Source organism: Lipotes vexillifer, unplaced genomic scaffold (genome assembly GCF_000442215.2).
Source record: "Lipotes vexillifer unplaced genomic scaffold, Lipotes_vexillifer_v1.1 scaffold715, whole genome shotgun sequence".
Classification (NCBI taxonomy): domain Eukaryota; kingdom Metazoa; phylum Chordata; class Mammalia; order Artiodactyla; family Lipotidae; genus Lipotes; species Lipotes vexillifer.
Genome location: NW_006788828.1, coordinates 268,109 through 294,367, shown reverse-complemented (window position 1 = coordinate 294,367; position 26,259 = coordinate 268,109). Strand labels below are relative to the sequence as shown.

The following is a 26,259-nucleotide window of genomic DNA, read 5'->3' as shown; positions in this document are numbered from 1 at the left end:
AAAGAGTGAGGCGAGACATGGAAGGGCAGGAAGCCAATTTGGGTATGTGAATAAGCAGATTACCGCTATGGGCAACTGGGCTTCAAATCTGCAGGGCACTCCAGGGAAGCATACGGCCCCTGCCCCAGAGTGGTCCCAGCCAAGGGCACAGGTACTGGGGCATTAATCCACCAACTGCTGTCAGTCATTGGTTGGCGGCTTCTGGGAGAGGGCAGGAATGTTGACTGCCTAGCACCTCTGCCCAGAGAAAGCCCTCAAACACAGTGTCATCTACATGGAGGAGAAAGCCTTTGGCATAAAAGGGAATGGTGACCTTCAAGGAGCTATGGATGGGGTACCAAACTGTCTACCAAAGATGGAGAGGAAAGGAAATAGGGAAGCTTGTTGTGAAGTGCAGGGCAGGAGAAATAAATAAATGAACTTGATGCTTCCCATTTTATTAGAAAGACATAAGAAATCAAGAACAATTAGAATATGAGATCAGTAATTCAAATGCTAGAAGGAAAATGTGGCAAGCGATGAATGCAGATGTTTTCCGAGGACAGCAAAGCCAGGCAATGAAGCCACACAAGTAAGCTAAGTCTAGAATTAGGAGGGCTTTGCACTGCAACGTCCATCTTCACCTGCCCAACTCCTAGCCATCCTTCAGACCTCAGCTTAAGTGTCACTCTCTCAGAGGAGCATTCCCAGGTCACCACCACAGCCCCCATACCCAGATTTGCACATCTAGCACCCAGCACAATACCTGACACATAACAGGCATTCACTAAATCATTGCTCAATGCGTTATACCTTTTACTCCCCCTTCATGCAAACTGTGAATGTGCTAATTCTGTATCTGTGTGACTAGTTAACCTTCCTTAACCGATTAACTGCTACACCTGGTGCCTAGGACAAACCTGGCGATGAACATTAGAAAGTACTCAACTGATATTACACAAAGGAATGACTGACACCCGAGAGAAGAATGCTGGCTTTATTTTATAGACAGGCATGACTGTCGGCCTCTTAGGACCAGTTTCCTCATTTGTAAAATGACAAGGCTGGCCTAAGGCTCCACTTCGATATACATTCCTGGGTGACTAACTAATGCACGGGTGTGTAAGCACAGTCCCTGCCTGGTGGCCTCAGTGGGAGACAAACTAATAAACAAAAACATAACCCGACATTTAAAACTGCCATTTACTGAGAGCCCTAAAAAGTCTCAGACATTTATTAATGCACACTGATTCTAATATGTCCGTGTCCTAAGTCGTAGTATCCCGTTTTATAGATGAGGAAACTTGTCTTAGCGGGGTTATTAATTAACCTCACCAAGGTGCTATCAACGATTAGGTGGCAGAGCCAAGAGGCCAACGTGGGTCTCTTCTGTCTGTTTCCAAATCCCACATCCTGAGGTGAAGGCACAGAGCCACAGAGGAGGATGTCTGAAGGCTGGCCAGGTGGTACGGGGCACAGTACCTGTAAAGGAATGGCACGGCCCTGTAGGTGTTTGGGGGGGATGAGGCTAAAGACAGAAACCCGGGGACACAGGTAGTGTCCTCTCTCAGTCTTGGACGTGGGGGGGAGGGGCTTCACGAGAAGATGTAACTGTGACTAAAGGGACAGGTCACACAACCAGCAAATGGCAGACTGGGAATCCAAACCCAGGTCTGACTCCAAATCCTGCCCTCTTTCTACCCTAGGATTCTCTCTCTTATTCTGAGTACTTAATTTTCTACAAGTTTTTTAAAAGGTGAGAATTAAATCTGACTTGCTACAGAAAAAGGAATCTATCAGGGCTTGGGAGGGAGGGGAGAGCGGAGAGGGAAGTAAGACAAAGATGCCGAGAGCTCTCAGCGGGTCAGCGAGCAGATGGAAGGCGCGATGGCCGAGAAAATGCACAGCCTCTGCGAGCAGCCAAGTACCCAGGGCTCCATGGAGCCGATCACAGGACCACACTGACACTGATTCTAGGGCCCCTGGTAGGGGTGAAGGCCAGGGGGCGGGGCAGGGGGCGTTTCACAGCCTGAAACTGGGTGCTGTTCCAGCAGAAGAGGCAGAGTCTGTCTTCATGTAGCTGCCCCAGGGGCTGGTATCCAGGCTTGGGATATGCTTAATCTAATTTTACTTGCCATATTTAATTCTCAAAACATCGACCATCTGTTTCCTGGATTCCTGACTACACTGCTGCCTGGTCTGTCTGCCCAGAGAGGATGAGAAAGTCCAGAGTGAGTCTTTCTTCCACTCACCTCTTCTAAACCCTCCAAGGCTGCACGCCAGACCTGCACAGTAAGGAGAATTAACCCCATGGACTCTAGTCTTCAACGACACAGAAGCAGTTCAACATACTTCGGAGCCACGAAAGGTGAAAACCGGCCAGATTCACGAACTTGTTAGTCACCACCCTCAGCCACCAGTATCACCACTTATTGCTCTGGTGTAAAGCCAGCTGTCCACTTCTGTCATCTCATCGCCTCCCATCCTCTTGAAGTCCTCTGGAAACAGTGCTTGTTGAAGAGTTTTCGATGCATTAGGACTTTGCAGTATAGGTAACATCTTACTCGACATGTTTATTTCTTGGAACATCACCTATACTCAGATGCAAATTCAAACTCCAAAGTCATCTCAGTCTTTGATCCTTAAAGCCACCCGTCTCTTTAAGCACAGATAAACAAGTATACGTGAAGGATAAGCAGGTACAGGTATTCAATCTACTGTTTTCCAGGGTTTTTGTTTGTTTGTTTGTTTTTTAAGTGTAGAGGCTCACCTCAGTTCATGCTTTTGCTAGCTTGTTTTAAGTATTAACAACCCATGCTTCCTTTCTGGGAAACTACAAATAGATTCTGCCATCCGGGATGAGGTTTCCTTCCTCTTCCTACAAATCATTAAGAGAAACACTAGAGCATGCTAGCTCGTGGTATTTTGGGTTTTTTATTTTTATTTTTTGGAAGGCTAGACAAAACTGGAAAAAGCAAAACAGGAAAAAACTAAAACAGGGGTCCTCGATGACCCCTCTCAACCCCATATTTCTATGCTCAGCCCTGGGATGTGGGAAGAGTAACTAAGAAACCATGGAAATTGGGATTTGGAGAATTAGGTACAGGGTACAAGCTCTAGGAGAGCAGGATCTTTGGTCCATTATGTTCGCTGCTGGATCCGCAATCTCTAGAACGATGCTCCATCAACATTTGCTGAATGAATGAAAGGAAGCTAGAGGGCAAAGAAAAGGTACTTGGGAGGGTCCTGTAAAGGCTCTTTCAGAGCTGAGTTTTGGGAGCTGCAGGCTGAAATTCATTGGTGAGTCATGAAATCAATTTATTTGATGAGCACTGTTTTGAAAGAATGGAACGGAAGAGAATAGGAAATATCTTAGTAAGGAGAAATCTAGTTTTGTGAAATTTTGGTTCCAGATACACACCCAGCATTGCAGTGTAAAATATATTTCTTATTGGTTATTAAAAAACAAAAAAGAAAGAAAGAAAGGGAGAGAAAGAAGGAAAAACGTTTGCCTGGGGATATTGAAAAGCAGATTCCCAGGCTCAAGGCAGGACTTCTGGGATCAGAATCTCTGGAATTTTGCACTTTGAACATGTTCCCTTGGGGATACCAGCAGGCTCTAAACTTTGGAGTCTCCCGTCTGAAAACCACTGTGGGGCTTGGAATCTGAAGCGGTTTAACAGCCACGGGAGAGCTGATCAACAAATCAGTTCAAGAGCGTTTCCATGGCTGTGCCCTGTTTGGGAGGTCGGGGGTGGAGAGATGGGGGGTGCAGAAGACAGGGGACCAGGATGGGCATTTAACAACCATGAATAAGATGCAGTTGTTCTCTTTCTGTCCATTAGTGACCTCATCACTGGGCCATTTCCTCCTCCCGACTCCTTCTACACACTCACCCCAATCAGACCTGTCCTGGTATGGGTTGGCCACAATGTTTTCGTCTTCGAAACTAAACAGATAAAGAGGATTTAGTCACCAGATGTGAGCCCGGCTTGGGGCCGGCAGAAGAGAGAGACTGCCGAGTGAAGAACCAAGAACAACTCACACAGCCCAGGGCCACTGTCATCAGATAGCAACGGAAAGCAGGTGTGGCCTGTTCCAGCCGAATCCTGCAGCGCTCTTAGCCACCTGTCCCGACAACTGCAGACAAAATTCGCTTGCACGATGATCCAGCACCACTGGAGGCCCAGGGGGAACCCTCTACACCAGCTGTCCCTCGCCCTGCATCCCTGGCTCTAACCCTCCCCCTCCACACCAATTAACCAATCTCCCCTGTGCATAATTCCACGCACAGACACAGCATAGAACTGGTTTCCCTCCCTGCCTCTCTCTTAGGTCACAACAAACATAAAACTCACGATTTTTTTTCTCTTACTTCAGATAAATATATATTTTTGAAGTCAATTTTAAGAGTCTAGACTCAGTGATTGGACCATTTCCAGATCCTTCTCTCTTTTCTCAGAGCCTCCGCTTTGCTGAGTAGAAGGAGGAAGCGTGTCTACGTCCAGTTGGCATCATCATGGAAGCTTTGGGTCGTTCTGGCACAAGGGGCTCCCTCCCTCTGGCCTCATGGAGCATTTGCTGCCTGAACCACTCAGCAGCCGCTAGTGCGTGAGCTGCCATCTTTTGCTGTGAGCTTCTCTTACTATGTATTCTCTTTTCTCCTCAACTTGACTTGCAATTTCCTAGAAGACGGCAGCCATCCCTTGATCTTCTGTCTTGTTTCCATAATGCCTTGCTTTAAAAATGTCATTTGTATTTCCACCCGTGTGTATGAATGTGGAAGGACACACAGCGATCACTCCACGTCAGAAGCTATCAGCACTAAAGTCATCAAAAGCGGCTCATCTTAGCAGGAAGTATCTTTCACCACATTTGGTTAGTCAAGCACCAAATTGCTCGTGCTGCATTCCAGACACTAAAAATAGCAGTGACATTCAATTTTGAAGCAAAAAGATCTACGTGAACAGGATTAAGGACGAAAGACAAGTGAAATAGCCTCTCAACTGGGTGTCATTTTGTCCCCACCAAATTAACTGGATTTACTTGTTGAGTGTTATGTGCAGGCGGCATGCTAAGGGCTCTATGTATACTCTTTCATTTAATCTTCACAGTAACCCATGAAGCGGGTATTACTATTCCATTTCACAAAGAAACTAAGGAACAGATAGCTCAAACAACTTCCCAAGGTTGGTAAACAGCACAATTGGGATTCGAAGCCAGATGTGCCTGACTTCACCATGATCCTTCACTGCCTTTCTAATTAATCCTACACCAAATATAGAAAGGGTCAAAAGCCAAAAAATCAGATTTTTTTTTTTTTTTAAAGCAAGCGAGCAACCAACCAACCCATCAACCGTCCTCAAAGAAAGCCAGATGGGGGAATTCAGGAATATACTTATTTACCTGGGCTCTGCTAGACTTCATCTTTATTTCTTGACTCTGCCTCTTCTTTTCCATCATGACCCACCCAATTTCAGTTTAGACTATGATCACCTCTTCCGCAGACAATTCCAAAGTCTCCTAAGTCTGTCCACTCTAATGTCAGGATCTATCCAGAAGCTGACCGCTGCTTATACTACTCCCACACCTCTCGACAAGTCTCTAAGCTTTTACCCTCAACTCCCCAAAGTTTAGTCTCAACACATCAGTGTGTCCTTTTAAAAGGTCACATCACAACTCTGCTCAATAGCGCCTCAAGCCCGTCTCCCACTACTCTCCCCTTTGCTCATCCACTCTGGGAATATAGCTTCCTTATTGTTCCTTGAACAAACATAACATTCCTCTGCCCCAGGGTCTTTGCACTAGCTGCTCCCTCTGCTTGGGGCTCTCTTCTCCAAGATACTTGCGTGGCACATTCCTTCATCTCCTTTAAGCCTTTGTTTGAAGTTCACTGTCCAAGCGAGGCTTTCCCTTAATACCCTGCAAACCAGCTTCCCGCCCCAGGACCTCCAATCCCTCTTGGCTTGTTCTATTTTTGTTTTTAGCCATAGCACTTACTCTCATATACTACACACCAGATTTATGTTTACTGCATCCTCTCTCTAGAACAGAAGCTCCATGAGGGTAGAAATGCTTTGTGTTGCTCACTGCTGTATCCCCAGCACCTAGAACAATGCCTAGCACACAGAATGTGCTCAGCAAATATTTGCTGAATTAATGCTTTACATGGCTTGCCAGCAAGAAAAACTGATAACCCCGGGTCAATGCACTATGTTTACCCTATGGCTTTGGGTACTCCCGGGGCTCTGATGCACTCTGGGAGGCATTTATCACCTGCTTGAGAAGCCTGGGAACTGGGAGCTATTAAGAGCGGAATGATGTGGTGAGTTCTACATTTTAATCAGTTCACTCTAGCTCTGGGGGATGGATCTGGGGAGGATAAGGCTGGAACTATGAGTCCATTCCAGTAATCAGGCAAGAGATGATGACAGCCTGAGAAATATTTAGGAGACAAGAGGGAAAGATTCAATGATTGGTTGGATGTTGGGGGATGGTGGGAATCTGACTAACCTTCAGGTTTTGGGGTTGGGGAACTGAACAGATAACACTGTTAGTAATGAAGACAGAGCATCCAGAAGAATCCCACTTGGGAATGGACCTGGGAAGATAAGTCTTCTCCCCTTAGTTCAACATTCACTTTAGCAGCCCCTTGACAAATAACTAAAGTGATTACGGCAAAAAGCTCAACCAGGGCTACAGAGCAGCAGAATATAAACAAAAAGAATCCTAGAGGATCATCGCTTTGTTCCCAGTTGTCAGGGGCAATGAGCTGGCCTTTGACCAGGCAGAGTCCCTCCTAAAGAAAAAGTATGGAGTGTCTTTTCATGGGTTAAAAGTCGGTCGTGCCCCTTAAGAGATACACATACCGACATTTCTGTAAACTTCAGAGACAATGAGTTGTCCCATTTCTTTGGAAAATAACTTCAGAATTCAGCTATTTTAAAAGGGCCCCATCCTAAAGGCCCCTGAACAAAGGTTTACCAACAAAATAGTTTAATCCACCACTGACTGGACTGATAGTTTTACCCTCATACCTTACCTGGAAAGTTCTCTCGATTTAGCTTAGGTCTGCGGACAATCACAAAGTCCTTGTCATTCCCTTTGCTCTTTAGCCGTTTTCGTGGGGGGCTCTGCGGGTGGCCCAGGTTTGAAAGCAGTTCCTGGGGGATGTTCTCACTGTCCACCTCCTCCTTCTCCAGGGCGGAGACCCCCATGCCTGAAAGCAGTTCAGAAGTCTTGCTAGAATCCCATCCCCACGTGAAGCTGGTGGTAACGTTGCTACTCTGGTCGGGAATCTCCTGGAGGTGTTTCCTGCAGAAACGCACAATAGCCCCACGTTCCTTTCAAAAACACACCCGTAAATAATTCCAAGGTAGGCCTAAAGGAAGCTGCAAGTTATGCATTGCAGAAAACTTTCACAGCAGCTAACTAAATTACATTCCTACGCGCCGGCGGCGACTTACCAAGAATAAAAGAGAAAATAACCAAACAAATCGAACACGTCGAAAAGTGTTTTCGATTTACGATCATGCAGAAGGCCTCAAGAATTTCTTAAAGTGGAAGGAACAGACAAGGAAAGAGGGAGGGCAATCATACAGTGATTGAAAACAGCAGCCGGAAAGCCCAATAAGGGAAGCCAAATAAAATCGCACGCTGATCACCGCGCTAAAGCATCCCCCCATCCACGTTTTCCCAAAGAAGAGGCCAAGCAACCATTCACATTACAGCATTACTAACAATATTAGCAATTAGCAAAATTCGCGGCCTAAAAGAATTAAGACGGTCCATTCATGTCTGCCCCCTTTTGCAATCGGTTTACCTGTGCATGGCGTCCGCAGGTTCGGGAGTTTTAAATGCGTGCATTAATTGCAGAGGTGCCCGCCTCCTGGATTCCCGCTTTGGCGCGCGGCGGCGCACTGCGTGCTGCTCCTGCCCCCAGCAGCTAGACCCGCGAACTCTATCAACGTTCCATCCCCGCCGCGCGCGCAGAATTCTTCTGCCCGCTCTCCTCCGCGGCCGCCGTCTGCGGCCCCGCTGCCTGCTGGAAATTGTAGTTTCTGCCCTGCCTGGTAGTGCGGCTGCCTCGCTACTACTTCGTTTCCTTATAGCTTTGCCCGCCTTCAGGATACCCACAACCCCCCGCGGCTACGGGACCGGACGGCCCACAGGGTAGGCGGGGAAGCGGAAGCGGGCGGTGCTCCGGCCGACTGGGAAATGTCAGCTGCTTGATTGGGTAGGGTTTTCCTTTCCCCGGAACCTGCAGGCCTTCAGGTGACCGCCCCCGCCGTCGCCGGGGAGCGTGGGTCCCAGACCCTGGACGGCTGTGGCGGGCGCGCGTTTCCCGGTCCTTCTGGACGCTGTCCGGCGAGATCGGGCGGTGAGCCTGAGGGGGAGAGCGTGAGGCACTTTGGGGTCTGGGGCGGAGCGCGGGCGGAGAGAGAGGGACCCCGGAGACCCAGAGAGGCCGCCGCCGCGGGGCCCACGTCCCCGGCCGCGGAGTGGAGGCGGTGACGCGCTCCGCCGGCCAGGTGAGAGGTTGCGGCCGCGGGCGTCACACCTGCTCTCCCCGCTACCCGGAGCTGCGTTCTCCACCGGGGAGAGGACGGCCCCTAGCACTAGGTCTGTGGACAGGATCCTTTCTTCATCTGTAAAATAGGCACTGTGGCAAGCGACCCTCATTTCACAGGCTTGGAGTCGGGGTCAAATCGGATAACGCGTGTGAAAGCGCTTTGTAGACGAAAGCGCGGTTCAGAAGAGAGGCGGCGGTTTAATTTTAGGGCAGCAGGAGATCACGGTGGTTCCTGTGTGCAGTGGCAACGCTGAGCATCCCCTTGCAGCCTCGAGAAGGCTCATACATGCTAACATGAGAACAAATAAGGTGAGTGATTGTTTGCAAAGGGCTTTCAGTGCAACACTAGGCGCCGCCAGCAAAGCCATTCGGCTGCTCACTCTCAACCGGCTTCTTTCTGTTTGCCTCGCCTCCTGAAAGCACGCTGCTTTTAGCCTCTATCCGCAGAGAAGAGTTTGGAGCTGGTTAGAGTAGAGAGAGTGCCGTACTCCGGGTAGGATGACCGTGCGAAATGCATTATGCAAACTGTAACTGTGACCCTGGGAAAGCAGTGGAAGAGAGATAGGGAAATAGCTTCCAACCCTAATAAAAATGGAGAGGATGTATAAGGTTCAGAAGTAAGCAACCCAGCGTCATAAATATATTAGAGTATTACTTAAGTATGCTGTGTAGCATGCCTTTTTATTTTCGATTAAGCTTCGATTTACACTGGAATTAAACCTCCCTTGCTTGGGTACGTGCTTGTTTCAGGCTTGAGGCTTAGCTTGAAAAATAACCGCTACTTTAAAAAATTAATTGAGGGGCTTTTTAAAAAATTTCTTTAAAAAAAAAAAGCTTCGATTTACACTGGAATTAAACCTCCCTTGTTTGGGTACGTGCTTGTTTCAAGCTTGATGCTTAGCTTGAAAAATAACCACCTTTTGACAGAGGAAAGCATTCATGAATCTTTAGTTTGTTCCTGAAACTAGGTGAAATTGGTGTAAAGAAGGGATCTGTTCACAGATTGAGTCTAATTGAAACCAGGTGAAGAATACGAGTCTGAATGTTCACAATTCATTAAACTAATGTTACCTGGAAAATATTTTTAAATGCAGTGTTCTGATTTTTTACATAAAGTGACCTTTAAGCAGTTACCTTTGCTTGAAATCTACATCCTTTTCCCTTAAAATTGCAACTCAGGGGAAATATTTTTAACATAAAAAAGTTATAGTCTCCTTCAGGAAAGTGAACAAGACAAAGGGTGCTTATAAGCTAATGGAGGAGAAAGGACAAACAAGAAAAAAATATTTAAAATACCATGATGAGAATAAACAAAGTTTTGAGGTATAAAGTAATTGGTAGAGGCCACTTTAGATAGAGATCTTATAGATAGGAAGTTCTAACAGATGGGATGATTCTAAATTTAAAGATAAGAAATATCCTCATACTAGGATTTAGCCTGAGAGCTAAGGAACATTTCTAGTTTTCAGAATACTTGAAATGTCTGAATTAGTGGGCACAAGGTCCTTTATAGGACTTCAGAGAGAGCCTGTCAGCTTGGAAAATCAGAGTCTTCAAATTGTAGAATAGATATTTCACTAACAGTTTGCTCTGGCAGCAGAAATATTTTAGCTTACTAAAATGGGAATAATTTTTTTTCTGCATTCCTTCTAATAATGGCTGTTCTCTTAATATAGTAAGTAAAAGTTTAACTTGGTAAATTGGTACTTTAATATAAGGAATTGTGTCCATTGAAGACTTGAGATTACTGGCTACATGGAGGTTGCTGTTTGGTCTTTTCAAGAACTGCATTATGATTGCTACTGATGTGGATTATTTTGTTTTCCTGATTAATTTTATTCTTTTAATCTACTCAGCACACCCATGTCCCATTTTAGTGAGAGAGGTATACCATATTTCTAGAAGTAGAATTACTAGATCAGTATCTAGGACAAATCAATTACATTTTTTTTTTATGTCTGCAAATGACATTAGAGTGAGTAATTTCTAGTACTCTTTAGAAGTTCCAGATAGAGTACAAAGTGACTTTGTAAATTGGGAAAATGTTTCTCATACAAGAGGCAAGAGCATAGTTAGTTACAGCATATTCAATATTAGGGCATAGGACAGGCCAAAAAGGACTAGAAATTACATTCAGCTATAAGCTATGTATATAGCTTATATGTATATATATATTCAGTAGTATATTATTGTTCTTTTTGAAAATCAAATGTGACAAAAGAGATTCTATTTAAATAGAAGTGTGATGTGCTTTTTCCTTAGTTCCATCATAGCATGAAGTAAATCTTAAGATTTGTTAGTGTTTTTTAATGTTATTTAGCTTAGGTGAACAAAAGACTAAGAACAGTTACATAGCAAGAAGTTTTTATCTGCTAATCAAGTTTCAAAAGATTCCTTTTCCCTCAATTAATTTTATTTTTATTTATTTATTTTTAATTTATTATTTATTTAGTTAGTTTTGGCTGCATTGGGTCTTTGTTGCTGCACACGGACTTTCTCTAGTTGCGGCAAGCAGGGGCTACTCTTCGTTGCGGTGCGTGGGCTTTTCCTTGCGGTGGCTTCTCTTGTTGCGGAGCACGAGCTCTAGGTGCACAGGCTTCAGTAGTTGTGATGCGTGGGCTCAGTAGTTGTGGCACACGGGCTTAGTTGCTCCGCGGCATGTGAGACCTTCCCGGACGAGGGATCGAACCCTTGTCCCCTGCATTGGCAGGCAGATTCTTAACCACTGTGCCACCAGGGAAGCCCCTCAATTAATTTTAAAGTAGATCTAAAAGATCTACTTTTTAAAGTCATTCTCTGCAGTTTAATACTCTCTGTAATGGGCAGATTGGGGCAAGAACAAAAGGGCTCTTTCCCAATTCTGATATGCTGTTTTCTTTTTTACTTTCCCCATGTAGATTAGAGTCATATATTATCCTTAAGTTATGGCAGCCTTAAACCTGCAAAGTTAAAAAGGCTTAGTTAAATTCTATATTAAACATGACTTTATTAGCACTGTCTTTATATATATAAAGAAATAACTAATAGGAGAACGTTTCTACTTTGTTCATTGAAATGAAATGAACAAATGAAAACTGAGCAAACGAAATCATTTAAACAGTCTAAATTGCATTGAGAAAGTATGTCTGGACTGGAGCAGAGACTCTGGTATCCTAATTGTGAGCCTGGCTCTGTAGTCAGGATGCCTCTGAATCCCACTTCTTACCCTCTGTGCCATTTTCTCCTCTACTAAACAAGGATACTAACCTTTCTTACTGGACTGTGAGGTGTAATTCGATACAGCATGTTAAGTGCTAGCACAATGCTTGGAATCTAGTAAACTCAAAATATTAACTACTTGTTTTTTTAAAAAATTATTTTGTTACTAGGAAGGATTCTAAAGATTATTTTCTAATCACCAAAATAAGTCTTATAGTCTCTTCACCTAAAATCTTTAAGGATCCTTTACAATTCCAGTTGTTTTCTTCTTGCCTACTTACTGGTTGCTACCTCTCTCATGCCTTGCCAAAGGTGGAACAGTTTGTATATGTCCATCTTTCTTCAAACGGCTTGTTGCTCTTTGGAATTCACTTCACCTGGTTGGTTTGCCAACTCAGCTCATTTTTTAAGATGGCTTCAAAAGATATTATGCCTTTTTTGCATTTTTAGAGTGGGAGTTACATTCTTTTGTGGTATTCTATCTGTATCCTAAGCTGAATTCTCCTTATACCTGAAATGGTTAAACATGGGATTAATGATTATCTTTGGAAGGTTTAAATCTTGATTGGTGGTAAAGAATTGTTGACTTTCATTATTTACATCTAGTTCTGATTCTTTTGATTTTTCATTATTTGGATCTCGAGTTGTCTCCTAGTTTTTATTCACATGTCTGAGTAAAGATACATATTTAAGTTAACACAGTCTGTCTGATGAATCATTAGGTTCTAGTTGGAAATTTTTAATTCAGTTCAGAATCTTAGGTTTTGGCAAATTTTTTGTCCTGTTCTCATGTTCAATTGATACCAATCTTTCCTTCCTGTCTTTTTCTTTTCTCCCCCCACCCCCTTTTTTTTTTTTGAAAATATTTGGGATGTTTCAGATTCCAAAATGATCTTAACATCTAAATTTTTCTACTTAAAGTGTGTTTAGCCTGAAAAACTATCATCAACCATAAAATACTCAGGAAATAGTACTCCAAGTCAGTAACATTAGCAAACTCATTATGAAAGGCATTTGAAGGTAGTATTGTATAATATCTTGATGGTTGGTAAAAGACTGAATTGGATTTTAAATGTTTAAAACTTTCAGAACTGATATTTTGAAAGGTAGACTGTGCCTGCATATTAGGTACTAAAATATGAGTGAATGAATTGGCATTTTGATTTTAAGTAAAATCTACTTTTGCTGCTGTGGCGTTAATGCCTACCTATGATAGCTTTATGCGTCTTTTTCATTTCTAATCACATGGAAGTAAATTTGGATTTGCCTCCAAATGTTAGCATTTTCTTGTTTTATTTTTGCCTTTTAGCCTAAACACATTATTTTGATAAAGAATATCATTAGAAGGACCATTGTTGTGGTGAAAGGAATATTTGCCCTTTTGCCCCCAAGTATATTTTTGCACAGCTGCACATCGTTACAGTTCAGCAAATGATCCATTTTGCTTCACCTCCATTTTGATCATTTGCCTGGAAGAATGGCATTGTCTTTCTATATGACGTTGGTGTGTCAAGTGTACCTTCTCGACATGGCTTTGAGATGTGTTCTATCTCTTCACAAAGGACAGATGAAGGGGTGTTTGGGCTATCTTACAGACCTAGAGAGGTAATCCCACTTTGTCAGGTGAGGCAAGGGGAGCAATTTCTGTGAACATGAATATCATTTTTTGTTTTATAGGAATGAGTGTGGGTCCAAGCTGTGGTAACCACAGAAAATGAGAAACAAAAAGCATTTGGTATCCATCCATTCATGGTTTTTGGGGGGTTGGGGGGGAAGACCATTTAGGGTAAAGCTATGCTTTGAGACCATTGAGGCAACTAGTTATCTTCTGGAAGCACACGGTATGAAGGAGGTGGAGATTAGCAACAAGCATTTATTGAAGACCTACTCTGGAACTCCTATTGGTGTTTTACTTTTATAACTCACTTGATCTTCATAGCAACCTGTGTGAGGTGATCATATATCCTCATTCAACAGCTTAAATTGCATACAATTACACAATTATTAAATAGAGTTGGGATTTGGAACCCAGGTTTACCGTAATATAATAAAACATTTGTGTTTTAAAATAGTTGTAATTCTAGGCACTTGGTAGCACTACAGCAAAATTTTTCATTGTCTAGTTGCTATGTGTTTTACTTTCATATTACTACACTGATTTTTAAATAGTATTAAAATTACAAAAAAATACACTTATCATTTGAAATTAAAAGCACACACATACAAAGAAAGAGCAAGAAAGAAAATAGAAGTCATCTCTTTACTACGTGTGGCACCACTATTAGCATTTTGATGTATATTTGTCCATACATATATGTGCATTTCTTACGTATACTCCCTAAGATCCCACCCATGCCCCTTTTTACATCTCTAAAGTGTCCCTCTGGGTCTCACCTTTCTTCTGGGCTGGAGGAATCTGGTGGGCCCCTTTAATCATTGTCTGTAATGGAGTCTTTCTGTTAGGTGGTCCTTGACTCAGACACAGATCCCTGCTCCCATAGGTCATGGACAGGTTAGCGGGATTAGTGATTTATGAAACCCTTGGCTGCTTTTGTCAAAAAGGTAATGGACAACAATGAGACTGGTGGACATTTTTAAGACTTGGTGAACTATTTAGTACAAACATTTAAGTTGTTTCTGTGTTTTTATGTTTAAATAATGCTGCTGTGAAAAATAATATTGTAGATAAATCTTTGTTCCCATTTTGGTTTTCCTCTAAGTTATTTGAAGAAGTGTTCCTAGGGCCACAAGGATATATACCTTTCTTAAGTTCTTCGATACCTAGTGCCAAATTGCTGTCCACCCTTGGCAATGAGTTTTTTTTTAATACGCCAAACTTGAGTTGTCCCATCTTTATTTTTATTAGATTTTAATTGATAATTATTTTATGAATTTAATATACAAATAACTAAATCAGATGGAGAATACAGCACCCCTAGCTTTGAACAGAAAGTTATTCAGTTGAGACAACTAAAACAGGCTACAGGAATTCATAAGGAACCTTAGAAACTACTATCATTCTGCACCGTAAAAAAAAATTCCTTATTTGAAATTAGGTGCAAGGTCAAAGATATGTACTTTAAAACCATTGTTTTCTCATCTCAGGTTAGGGAAATCCCAACTTTCGATTCTAGTTTCATGGGACCCCCTAGACATAACCTTGTGTCATAACAAGGCAACAGGTGTTCAGTATGAACTGAAATAAATGGTGTGACGAACAGAATAATAGACCCCCAAGGATATCTATGCCTTAATCCCTGTGGAACCAGTAAATATGACTAGATTCTCCAGGTGGGCCCAGTGAGATCAGATGAACCCTTAAAAGCAGAGCTTTCTTCAAGCAAAGGACAGAAGAGAAAGTTAGCAATTTCAAGCATGCGGAGGATTTGACAAGCCATTTCTGGCTCTGAGGTATATAGGGCTGCATGCAAAGACTAGAAAGAAGCCTCTAGAACTAAGGGCAAATGTTAGCTGACAGCCAGCAAGGAAATGAAGATCTCAGTCCTATAACCATAACAAACTGAATTTTACCAACAGCCTGAAGGAACTATGGATTCTTCCCCAGAGTCTCCAGAAAGGAGCGCCTGCTGACACCTTGATTTCAATATTGAGAACTCAGTTGAGCCACACTGTGCCTAGACATCTGACCCACAGAAACTATGAAATATCTAACCTTCAGAAACTATGACACGTGGGTGTTGTTTTAAGACAATAAGTTTACAGTAATTCTTTACAGCAGCAATAGGAGACGAATACACTGAGTATGGGAAGAGATGTAACCAAATCATTTCTTTATACTAGAATAAAGGATCCATAATTCTTTTTATTCACTATAACATTTAAAAGTACTATGAATCAGACTGAAAAACTGACAGCTGTTGTAAAAAAGATAGTAACTAGCAGCAAGTTTATAACTGATCGTTTTATAACTGATTGTGTTGTTTGCTTATACCCATAATCTTATTACGTAACTATTATTGATGTTTCCACATATTTCATTGTTGTTCATTCATTCTTATTTTTATGCATGTTATGTAAAAATCTGTGAATCTAGTTTTTCAGTTAATGTTATGGTAGTTTTCTAATGTTACTGAAAAATCTTAACAAATATCCTTTCTTATACTTCAGTAATAGTCCATCAATGGTTCTGCCATGCCTTAGCATTTCCTTGCTAATCTCTGATATTCATTCTTTTTTTTATGGTTGTCATACTCCTTGCACTGGACAATTTCAGGCAAAATAAATATCGAGGTCCAACCATAAAGGGATTTTCATATGATAATTATATTAAATTCACATTGAGTGATTTTTTTCTTAAAAAAGCTGTATCTTAAAGATGGTGACAGTTTTCATCAGCACATTCTACATCGAGCTGTCACCTAACCACTTAATCAATTTTTTTTTTTTTGCCTTACGCGGGCCTCTCACTGTTGTGGCCTCTCCCGTTGCGGAGCACAGTCTCTGGACGCACAGGCTCAGCGGCCCTGGCTCACGGGCCCAGCCGCTCCGCGGCATGTGAGATCTTCCCGGACCGGGGCACAAACCCGTGTCCCCTGCATCGGCAGGCAGACTCTCATCCACTGCGCCACCAGGGAAGACCTGTTCTTGACTTAAAAATAAGATTTAACTCACTGTTATTGTGATGGTACAAGTTGTTTCTTTGAAAATGAAATTTTGAGTAGTAGTAATGAGCAGAGTTCTAAGCCTTTTGAGTTGTAATAAGTATTTGTAAAATTAGTTTTGGGGACAATAACAAGAGTTTTACATTGACTTTGAAGTCAGCAGTAATAAAAAGTAATGTATATACTAAAGCATACAGTAATGTTTTTTTATTCATTGGCTTATTCATTCAAGAGATATTTTTTGAATAGCGACTGTATGCCACACACTATTAGAGACATGGGGTACAGTACTGAATAAAATAGTCAAGTCCCTGTTCTCATGGAGTCTGTGTGTGTGTGTGTGTGTGTGTGTGTGTGTGTGTGTGTGTGTGTGTGTGTGTTGGGGGGTGTTTTCAGGGAGACAGTAAAGAATATACATTATACCAGGTGGATAAGTGCTTTGAAGAAAAATATAGCAGGATATGGTGATAGAGTGACAAATGGGGTTCAATTTTAGATATTTCAGAATGAAAATATTGGTTGAAATCCACAGGAATGGAAAGAAACTGCTTCAATAATATAAAGAAATAATGAACTAGTTTATTAAATGTGATTTTTATTTGTGATATTCCATATAGAAGTATTTCTTATGTAAATTTAAATTTAGACTGTTAAAGTACCCAAATTTCTTTATTCTTTTAATAACTAGTTTTGGTTGGAGATGTTTGTTAATTTGACATATTTTATTGATTCTACCTTATTTTATTTTGGTGGGTTGCATCATAATCTTGATTCTCTGTGTTAAGATGTTGATTCATTCCTTGGTATACTGTAGTTAATCCATAGACAAAGAAAAATGCCTGACATTGATTTTATAGAGGTGAAAAGCACATATATTTTCTTCAGTTAGTGAAGGTAAATTATTTTATAAGAGTAGAGAGACATCAAATAAACCATTTTCTGCTATCTGTATCATCAACATTTATAATTAAAAATATTTTCGAATGTATGACTTTATTCAGTAATCATTGATAAATTTTTCTGCCTATAAAATAGGTGAAGTAACTTTAAAGAGAATAAGATTTGTATAGGTAGATGGAAAGTGATGAGTGTATTGAGTATATTTTGTGGAGCAGTAAATGAATAAGAATTTCAGGTCCCAAAAGTTAGACAAGATTAGGACGAAAGAAAGAAAAATACTGTTTCAAACAAAGGAAACGTTACTTTCAAATGGTCTCTCTCTTTTTGGCTCTCCCTCCCTCTCTTTTAGAAAATCTCAAGTAATGACTATCGATACTTAGAAAACTTTATTTTACAAAATATCTAATTTCCTAGAATCCAGTCACTAGTGTGTTTAATAGAAAATATTCTGTTAGGACTTATAATATTAAGGAACAAACTTCAAGTGATGCTGTATTGAAACTGTTCATATCTAGTATTCTTACTTTGTAATATTTTTGGAACTAGTGTGGTTTTTGCTAAAATAGTTTTTTTCCTGAAGATACAATTTATGTGAAATTTTCGACATATGATTTAAAAAATAAGACATAAGTACTTGAGAGTAGGAATTATCCTTTTCATCTTACTTATAGTCCAATGTAAAGCCTGACAGTTTTCTAAAGAATCTATTAGTACATTAATAAAAAAAACAAGAGATTTCCAAGTGGTCATTTCCTATGTTAACACTTTTTTTTTTTTTCTCAGTTTACAGATATGATCCAGGCCTGTATGTGAATTACTTCGGTTAATCAGAGCAAACATTGAATAATGAGTGGTGCAGCTTTGGGACTCGAGATTGTTTTTGTCTTTTTTCTGGCATTATTCCTACTTCATCGATATGGAGACTTTAAGAAACAACATAGACTTGTAATTGTTGGAACACTGCTAGCTTGGTATCTCTGCTTTCTAATTGTCTTCATACTGCCTCTGGATGTTAGTACGGTAAGAGGTGAAACTGATTTTCACAATTTAAAAGGCAGTTGTAGTCATACAGCATGTTTGAGATATGTTTTTAAGACAACCAAGTCATGTAAAAGTTAACTTATATTTTAAACTTAAGTGTTACTCTATGAATTTGATTACTAAAAAGCATAGCCAGGAAGGTACTTTTGGGTAGGTAGGTTGATACACTTCAGTATCCCTTAAGTACTTGGTAACTTTTTGGTTTTCATTTTTAAACCATACCTTCATTGCTTTAGACAATATACAACCGATGCAAACATGCTGCTGCAAACTCGAGCCCTACTGAGAGTAGCAACATTACAGGACTGTATGCAGCTGCTACCCCGGTTCCAAGGTACTTTCTTCTTCTTTTTTTTTTTTAATATTGTAGGGGGCAATTTGTTTAAAACTTGTCCGTTTTTACCATCTGGGTTTTATATTTATAAAAGTTTATCCTCGTTCTCTATTCACCTCTCTTCTTCATCCTTTGCTAATAGACTTTTAATTACCTTGTATCTTATTTAAGTTTAAATCTTTTTTTTTTTTTTTTTTTTTTTTTTTTTTTTTTTTTTTTTTTTTTTTTTTTTTTTTTTTTTTTTTTTTTTTTTTTTTTTGCTGTACGTGGGCCTCTCACTGTTGTGGCCTCTCCCGTTGCGGACCACAGGCTCTGGATGCACAGGCTCAGCGGCCATGGCTCACGGGCCCAGCCGCTCTGCGGCATGTGGGATCTTCCCAGACCTGGGCACGAACCCGTGTCCCCTGCATTGGCAGGCGGACTCTCAACTGCTGCGCCACCCGGGAAGCCCCTTAAGTTTAAATCTTAAATAAATTTTAGATATTTATTGGTAAACAAGGCCTTTCAGTAGATGCTAATGAGAAGCTTGGAGAAGACCTGATATTTTTTAGTCCCTTACTAAGAAAGTAACTTCCAAAAGCTGTTTTTCCTCTCAGCCTCTCCCCGATCAAAAAAAATGGGACATGCATTTTCTCATTTGCCTTAATTTACAAGGTTGTAATAAAGGACGAGGAGGTTATTCTGTATGTAGGATATTCCTTTCATATTGCACATCCTTTGATATCATTATAGTTATAGACTGAGAATAAAGTTCAGATTATCAAAAGGTTATATTGAATTCATATCAAACTTCCAAGTAAAAAACTAACAGATATTGGTTATAGCTTTTACCAATGCTTTAAGTGGTGTTTGCATGCTTCTTTATGCAGCTTTTATTTTATTTTTTTTAAATCAAAGCTGGATAACGGTAAATTTTAAATGTAGTTGTTATTCCCTTTTGAAGAACCACTGTGGATTCTTGGAAGCCCTTGGACTAAAGGATAGCCTTACAGTCTAGGCAGGCTATTACTGGAAGAATCTATGGGCAGATACACATATATTCAGAAACTTCAAACAGAATTATGTATAGATGCTGGCATCTATCTCCATAGTCATATGCTATATGACTGATGAGTTAGGGTTCCAGTTTCTAGGAATTAATCACCTAACGTCTTTCTCTCCTTCCTGCCATAACCAGCCCCACAAATGGGGTGAGTGTGTATCTTAAAGGTAATCATCAACCCTAAAGGTAACCAAATCAGAGATTGGATTTCATGATGCATTTGCTTTTAAAGACTGTCACTTTATTAGTCTGTTAGAACATTCTGCCCTCTTTTTACTCAATGACTAAAAAAAATACTGAAAGTTGAAAATTTAAATGCATTCCTCTTTAAAACAGTTTTATTCCCTTTTTGTATGTTTTTTCAACAGTCAGCTTTGAATTTTAAGTTTTCTATGAAATTTTACAAATTAGAATCAATAATTTAAAATCTGAATGTAAGTGAACTTTGCCACACAAATTAATTGTGCAATTCATGTAAGTAATCATTTATGATTAATTGGCTTTAAATTGTTATTAAATAGCCAACATCTGTGTTTCAAGCCATGGAGTTATATTCCTGATGGAATCATGCCAATTTTCTGGAGGGTAGTATATTGGACATCACAATTTTTAACATGGTAAGTGGTAGTGAAGGATAAAATTTTTGATATTTTGGCTAAATTTTTAAAAGTGATTATTTTTCCAGTGAACTTTCATATTTTAGAATTTATTCAAGTGTCACCTTTTTTTCCCTTAAATCTGTATCCTGTCTCTTTCTGCTCATTCGGGTCTCTCACATCTTAAAAGGAATGAAAAGAAAAAAAGAAGAAATAGAGAACAGAAACAAAAAATTCTCCTCATCACCATTCCCTTTTAGTAATTGCCTTCTCTCTGGACCTTCTTCAATTCAGTTTTCTTCAAGTCCCGTTGTTAGGTGAAAATGCTCTCTTGCTAAGGTCATCATTATCCCCCGGTTTTCTTTCTATGTGCTTCGCCCAACCTTCTGAATTTCCTTTATGGGCTCCATTTCTGTGGCGCATTTCCTAAAGGTTGGTGTTCCCTAGGGTCCCATGTTTGGTCGTCATGTTATCTGACTCTCCCTGAATAACTTTAATTATAGCCATGGTTTCATTAACCTGTGATGCATTCCAGATCTTTCTTTCTACCTGATATAGCTTTGTCTTTCTGCTGTGCTCCAGACTCATACTTTTTCCACTGCCTACTGAGCATTTTAGATATTATGCGGGTAACTAAGCTCTAAAACTGGAGGTGGTGAACATTGCAAGAGAAAAATCACATAGCAGAGTGTAGTGCCCCTATAGCATGTTCACTGAACTTGACTAGGCCCTCAACATTGCCAGAGTTTCATCTTCTGTTTCTCTCGTCTGCTTGCTCTTCATTCTCCACAACAAATCTTTCCAATCACTACAAACCTCAGTGATTTGTGACTCTCTCTCACATCCTAGAAACAATCGCCTTTTCTCATTGCAGATGACTTTACTTCCTGCCTCCCAGTGAAAAAAGAAGTCATCAGATGGCAGCTCTTTTCAGCTTCTCACCAACAAACCTACATACCTACCCATGCTTTCTTTCTTTCCCTCCAAGAATGGAAGAGTCCCTCTTCCTGAAGTATGGACCCATCCCCTTCAGCTCTCGTTACTTATACTTCTAGCTTCCAGTTTCAACCAAGCATGTACAATTCTCTCATCTTTAAAAACAAAACAAAACTGTCTCAAATCAGAACCCTTTCCAGTTTTCTATCTTCCCCCTCAATGATCTACTGATCACAGCTGCATTTTTTAAGAGAGACTTTTTTTGAGTATGAGTTAGTACAGTAAATTGCAGATTGTATTTAGTTTGACTTTTTTCAAAGTGAATACACCCATGTAATCAGCACTCAGATCATGATATAGAACATTAACAATATCCCCCGAAGGTTCCCTCATACTTCTCTCCCAGTCATTATGCTCCCCAAAGTTAACCATGATTGTGACTTTGATCACCGTAGATTAGTTTTGCCTGCTTTTCAACTTTATAAATATGGAGTTATATAGTATGTACTTTTTTGCCTCTCTCTTTTTGAGTACATATTTGGAAGATTCTTTTATGTTGTATGTCTCAGTATTCTTTTCTTTTTCATTTCTGTAAAACATTTCATTTTGTGAGTATACCATAGTTTATCCTACCTGGCCAAACTTCTTGAATTGTCTGCATCAGTGTCTCCATTTGCTCACTGCTTACCCTTTCCGCAACCCATTGAACCGTATTTTCTACCCTCCCTTCTCCACTCACACATACAGGCTCTTAATTTACTTGACCTCTTGGCAGCATTTGATTCTATTGTTTTCTCTCTCCCTTTCAAATACTTTCTTCTGGTTTCTGCTCCATATACTCCTTAGTTTTCTTCTGTAACTCTTGACTGCTCTCTCAGTTTCCTTTGCTGGTCTCTCCTTCTGTTTGTCGGCGTTTCCTTTAAAAGTTGATATTTCTCAGGGGTCCGTCTCATATCTTTCCTTATCATTCATTATAAATCAGTTTCTGTTTTTTTTAATTTATTTATTTTAAATTTATTTTATTTTGGCTGCGTTGGGTCTTCATTGCTGCGCACGGGCTTTCTCTAGCTGCAGCGAGTGGGGCTACTCTTCTTTGCGGTGCGCGAGCTTCTCATTGCGGTGGCTTCTCTTGCTGTGGAGCACAGGCTCTAGGCACGCGGGCTTCAGTAGTTGTGGCTCGTGGGCCCTAGAGTGCAGGCTCAGTAGTTTTGGCGCATGGGCTTAGTTGCTCTGTGCATGTGGGATCTTTCCAGACCAGGGCTTGAACCTGTGTCCCCTGCATTGGTGGGCAGATTCTTAACCACTGCACCACCCCTTACCCTCTCTAAATAGTTCCAATTTTGTTCCATTTAAGTACATTCTCCATGTTGAAGTTTTATCAGTCCTTAGAAAACTAAAATTTGATCATGTCTCCTTTCCGTTAAAGAAAATGATTCCTCGTTATTCTTTGGGTGCAATCTAAATTATTCATAAAAGCATTAAAGGCCTTTTTTTAGATTCATTTTAAGTCACCCATACTGTTGTACTCTCTCTTGGTCATCATGGCCTCCTTTTGCTCCCAGGAATGTGCTTTGCTTTCCCCAAAATTTAATATTAGGAAAATATTCAGCTATCTATTATAGTTTGGTTCAGTATTAATTATTACTCAAAATCATATTTATTCATGAAAAGAACCACACATTAAAATTGAGATTCACATATTTTCAGTATTTTGAGATTATACAGACATGTCAAGTGTTTTTTAATCATATTTTTTCTTATCATCCAGGATTCTGTTACCTTTTATGCAGTCATATGCAAGATCAGGAGGGTTTTCCATTACTGGAAAGATCAAAACTGCACTGATTGAGAATGCAATCTATTATGGCACCTACTTGCTGATTTTTGGAGCGTTTTTAATTTATGTAGCTGTAAACCCACACTTGCACTTAGAATGGTAAGAAAAACCATGTTCTTAACATTGTTTCTGTATACATTTGCATTTTTGAAAATTCATTTTTATCTCATATGCAGGTAAACAAACATTTCCTTGAGAAACCTACCATTATATGTTTTATAGATTCCCCCAGAAGAATATCATAATAATGTATATTACTAAGAAGGAAAATATGGAATAACATCTTTGAATATACATATTGGACAAGAGACTGATGCTTTGTCTAAGAGCTATATGTTAAAAGTATTAACTCCCATGATTTTTTGATAGACTTTCAAATTTTGTGTATGACTAAATACCTAGATTTCTTTCTCATTGGAACTTGTGAATACTTTTATTTTGTTCTGACTATAATTTGAGGGCATATTTCTCTTTAACTATGGATTTATCATTGCAATAAAATTGAAATCTGTATTATACTTGTGGTCTGTTGTAATATACGTGAAGAGTCAGAGCTGAGAAGTTCAGGAATGGAGGGGCAATGATAATCCTTACTGTTGCATTCTTGAGGTTTGTGTGCATCTGCCTTAAAACAAGTTAAAATTTTTTCAGGCTTAAAATTTTTTTCAGGCTTCTCTTGGTTAATATTAAATAAGAAAGCACCTAATGAAAAATATTTTTTCTTCAGGATAACTCTTGCCATGAATTTTCCTAGATTCTAATTTTAACTATAATAGAAGCCGTGTTTCCTGTGTTAAAGTCTATTTCTGCAGTCACACTCTAACTGTTCATTAAAACACGTTATCTGCTGTTACTAAAAGAGTAGCTGAGGATTTGAAGGTCGAATTTTTTCCTATAAAATTGGAGCCATCTTGTAGGGCAGTTGTTTTCTGAAAAAACATTTAACACTAGTTCCATTTAACATTTTTGTTGCAAAAATTTATCTATCACAGCTATCTGCTTATGTTTTCTTCCTTAGGAACCAGCTTCAGACAATTGGGATAGCTGCTGCAAATACATGGGGTCTTTTTCTTCTGGTGTTGTTGTTGGGGTATGGCTTGGTAGAAATCCCTCGCTCATACTGGAATGGAGCAAAAAGAGGTTATCTACTTATGAAAACTTATTTTAAGGCAGCCAAATTGATGACGGAGAAAGCAGATGCAGAAGAGACTTTAGAAGATGTCATGGAGGTAAGTAACTTTAAAGCGTAGAGTCAACAGTCATCAAGTTGTGTGTATCTCTTTTTGGATATACTGTTGGTTTTGTTGTTGTTGGCACACTGATGGGCTTTAGAATAAAAATTTGGTGATGTACAGTTAAGGATGTCTCATCCATTCGAATGACTTCTTATTGGCAGTTCAGCTTCATGAGATATCATCTCCATCTTCTAACCAACAGAGATGCAGGGAGAATATATTCAACAGTGCAGTGTTAGGCTTGTCGTCTTGGGGCAACTTTTATTTTAATTTTATTTATTTTTTTGGCCACGCCAGGTCTTAGTTGCAGCACGCGGGATCTTCGTCGAGGCATGAAGGATCTTTCATTGTGCTGCGCGGACTCTTCGTTGTGGTGCACGGGCTTCTCTAGTTGTGATGTGCGGGTTTGCTCTCTCTTGTTGTGGTGTGCAGGCTCCAGGGCACGTGGGCTCTGTAGTTGTGGCACGTGGACTCTGATTTGCGGCACGGGGGCTCTAGTTGAGGCACACGAGCTCAGTAGTTGTGGTGTGCGGCTTAGTTGCCCCGCAGCAGGTGGGATCTTAGTTCCCTGACTAGGGATCAAACCCATGTCCCCTGCATTGCAAGGCGGATTCTTTAGTACTGGACCACCAGGTAAGTCCCCTGGGTTAACTTTTAATAGTTCAAAGTTAAGACTCAAAAGTTTCCCAGATTAGATGATAAGTTCTGTGGTTACCGTGACATGGTAGAAGTGAAAATAGAAATTAAAGGACGCATCTTCCTGAAAGTTTGACCCAAAGTAATCCCACCAAGTCTGGAAACCTCTTTAGAGACCAATATACATGGGAATTTGTGTCCTTAAGTTTTGTTTCCTGGCTGTAATCTTAATAAGGCACTTCATTTTACTCACTTGTAAAATTCATGACTTGAACCAACTTCACAAAGTTGTTGAAAGTATAAATTTCAATAATATACACAAAAAATACAACAACTTACAAAATTTTGCTGTTTAATAATTTCGTTGTTAATTTTAAAAAAGGTTGTAGTCACCTCAAATTTTGCTCTTCTGGGCAAATATGCTATTCCAGTAATGTTATTCTTCAGCTTAAAACCTTATATTGAAGGCTTTCGTTCACTTTAGAGTAAAGCAAAATGCTGTAATGTGGCCTACCAAAACATGATTTGGCCCACGTCTAGCTCTCTTATCTCTCTGTCTTCCCCATGCTGGTCAACTTTGGTTCCTCAAACTTAATAATGGTGATGATAATAGCAAACAAGTATGTAGGCAAACAAGTATATAGAGTCACATATTTGCCTATGACTTTCTAAGCACTTTATATATATTAATACATTTAATTCTCAAAACAGCCTTATAAGGGAGATTTTTTTTTACCCTTGTTTTATAAATGAAAATGAGACACAGAGAGGGTGAGTTTGCCATGTTCACATGGCTACTGAGTGATAGAGCCACTGTGTGACTCTAGTTCATGCTTTAACAGGGATTGGCAAGCTTTCTGTAAAGGGCCAGATAGTAAATATTTTAGGCTTTCTGTGCCATATGGTCTCTGTTGCAACTACTCCATCACTGTAGCATGAAAGCAGCCATAGACAGTATATCAATGAATGAGGAATGGATGTGTTCAAACAAGAACAGATGGTGGGCCTGATTGGATCTGGTTTGCCGACCCCTGCTCTTAACCGTTACATTCGTTGGCACTCTATTCTGTCTTTGGGTATGCTATTCCCAAACTCTTGGAATGCTCATTTCTCCAGTCTCTTTAGCTAATTCCTACTTCATTTTCAGGTCTCAACACAAGTGAGAATTCTTCAGCAGAGGCTTCTGTGTTAGTTTCTTGGGACTGCCATAACAAAGTACCATAAACTATGTGGTTTAAACAACAGAAATCTATTGTTTCAGAGCTCTGGGGGCTGAAAATCCAAGATCAAGGTGTCAGCAGGCTTGGTTCCTTTAGCGGGCTGTAGGGAAA

General features: G+C 40.2%; 2 protein-coding genes across 3 annotated transcripts in view; one reads left to right on the top strand and one right to left on the bottom strand.

Moving 5' to 3' along the window:
• Positions 1–7,979, bottom strand: part of SKP2 (S-phase kinase associated protein 2) — a 31,591-nt gene extending 23,612 nt beyond the window's left edge. The window contains exons 1-2 of one of the 2 annotated variants that reach the window (XM_007461839.1): positions 7,802–7,979; positions 7,022–7,293 (exon numbers count right to left, since the gene is read on the bottom strand). In XM_007461839.1, the coding sequence (XP_007461901.1) occupies positions 7,022–7,293; positions 7,802–7,845 (316 nt within the window). In that variant the 5' untranslated portion in view covers positions 7,846–7,979. The remainder of the gene's footprint in view (positions 1–7,021; positions 7,294–7,801) is intronic. The other variant, XM_007461840.1, reaches the window with a different exon arrangement.
• A 184-nt stretch (positions 7,980–8,163) lies between these two features.
• The window catches only part of LMBRD2 (LMBR1 domain containing 2), a 48,993-nt gene continuing 30,897 nt past the window's right edge, over positions 8,164–26,259 (top strand). The window contains exons 1-6 of the mRNA XM_007461838.1: positions 8,164–8,510; positions 18,062–18,291; positions 18,549–18,646; positions 20,210–20,305; positions 22,989–23,156; positions 24,076–24,286. Coding sequence (XP_007461900.1) covers positions 18,118–18,291; positions 18,549–18,646; positions 20,210–20,305; positions 22,989–23,156; positions 24,076–24,286 — 747 coding nt within the window. The 5' untranslated portion in view covers positions 8,164–8,510; positions 18,062–18,117. The remainder of the gene's footprint in view (positions 8,511–18,061; positions 18,292–18,548; positions 18,647–20,209; positions 20,306–22,988; positions 23,157–24,075; positions 24,287–26,259) is intronic.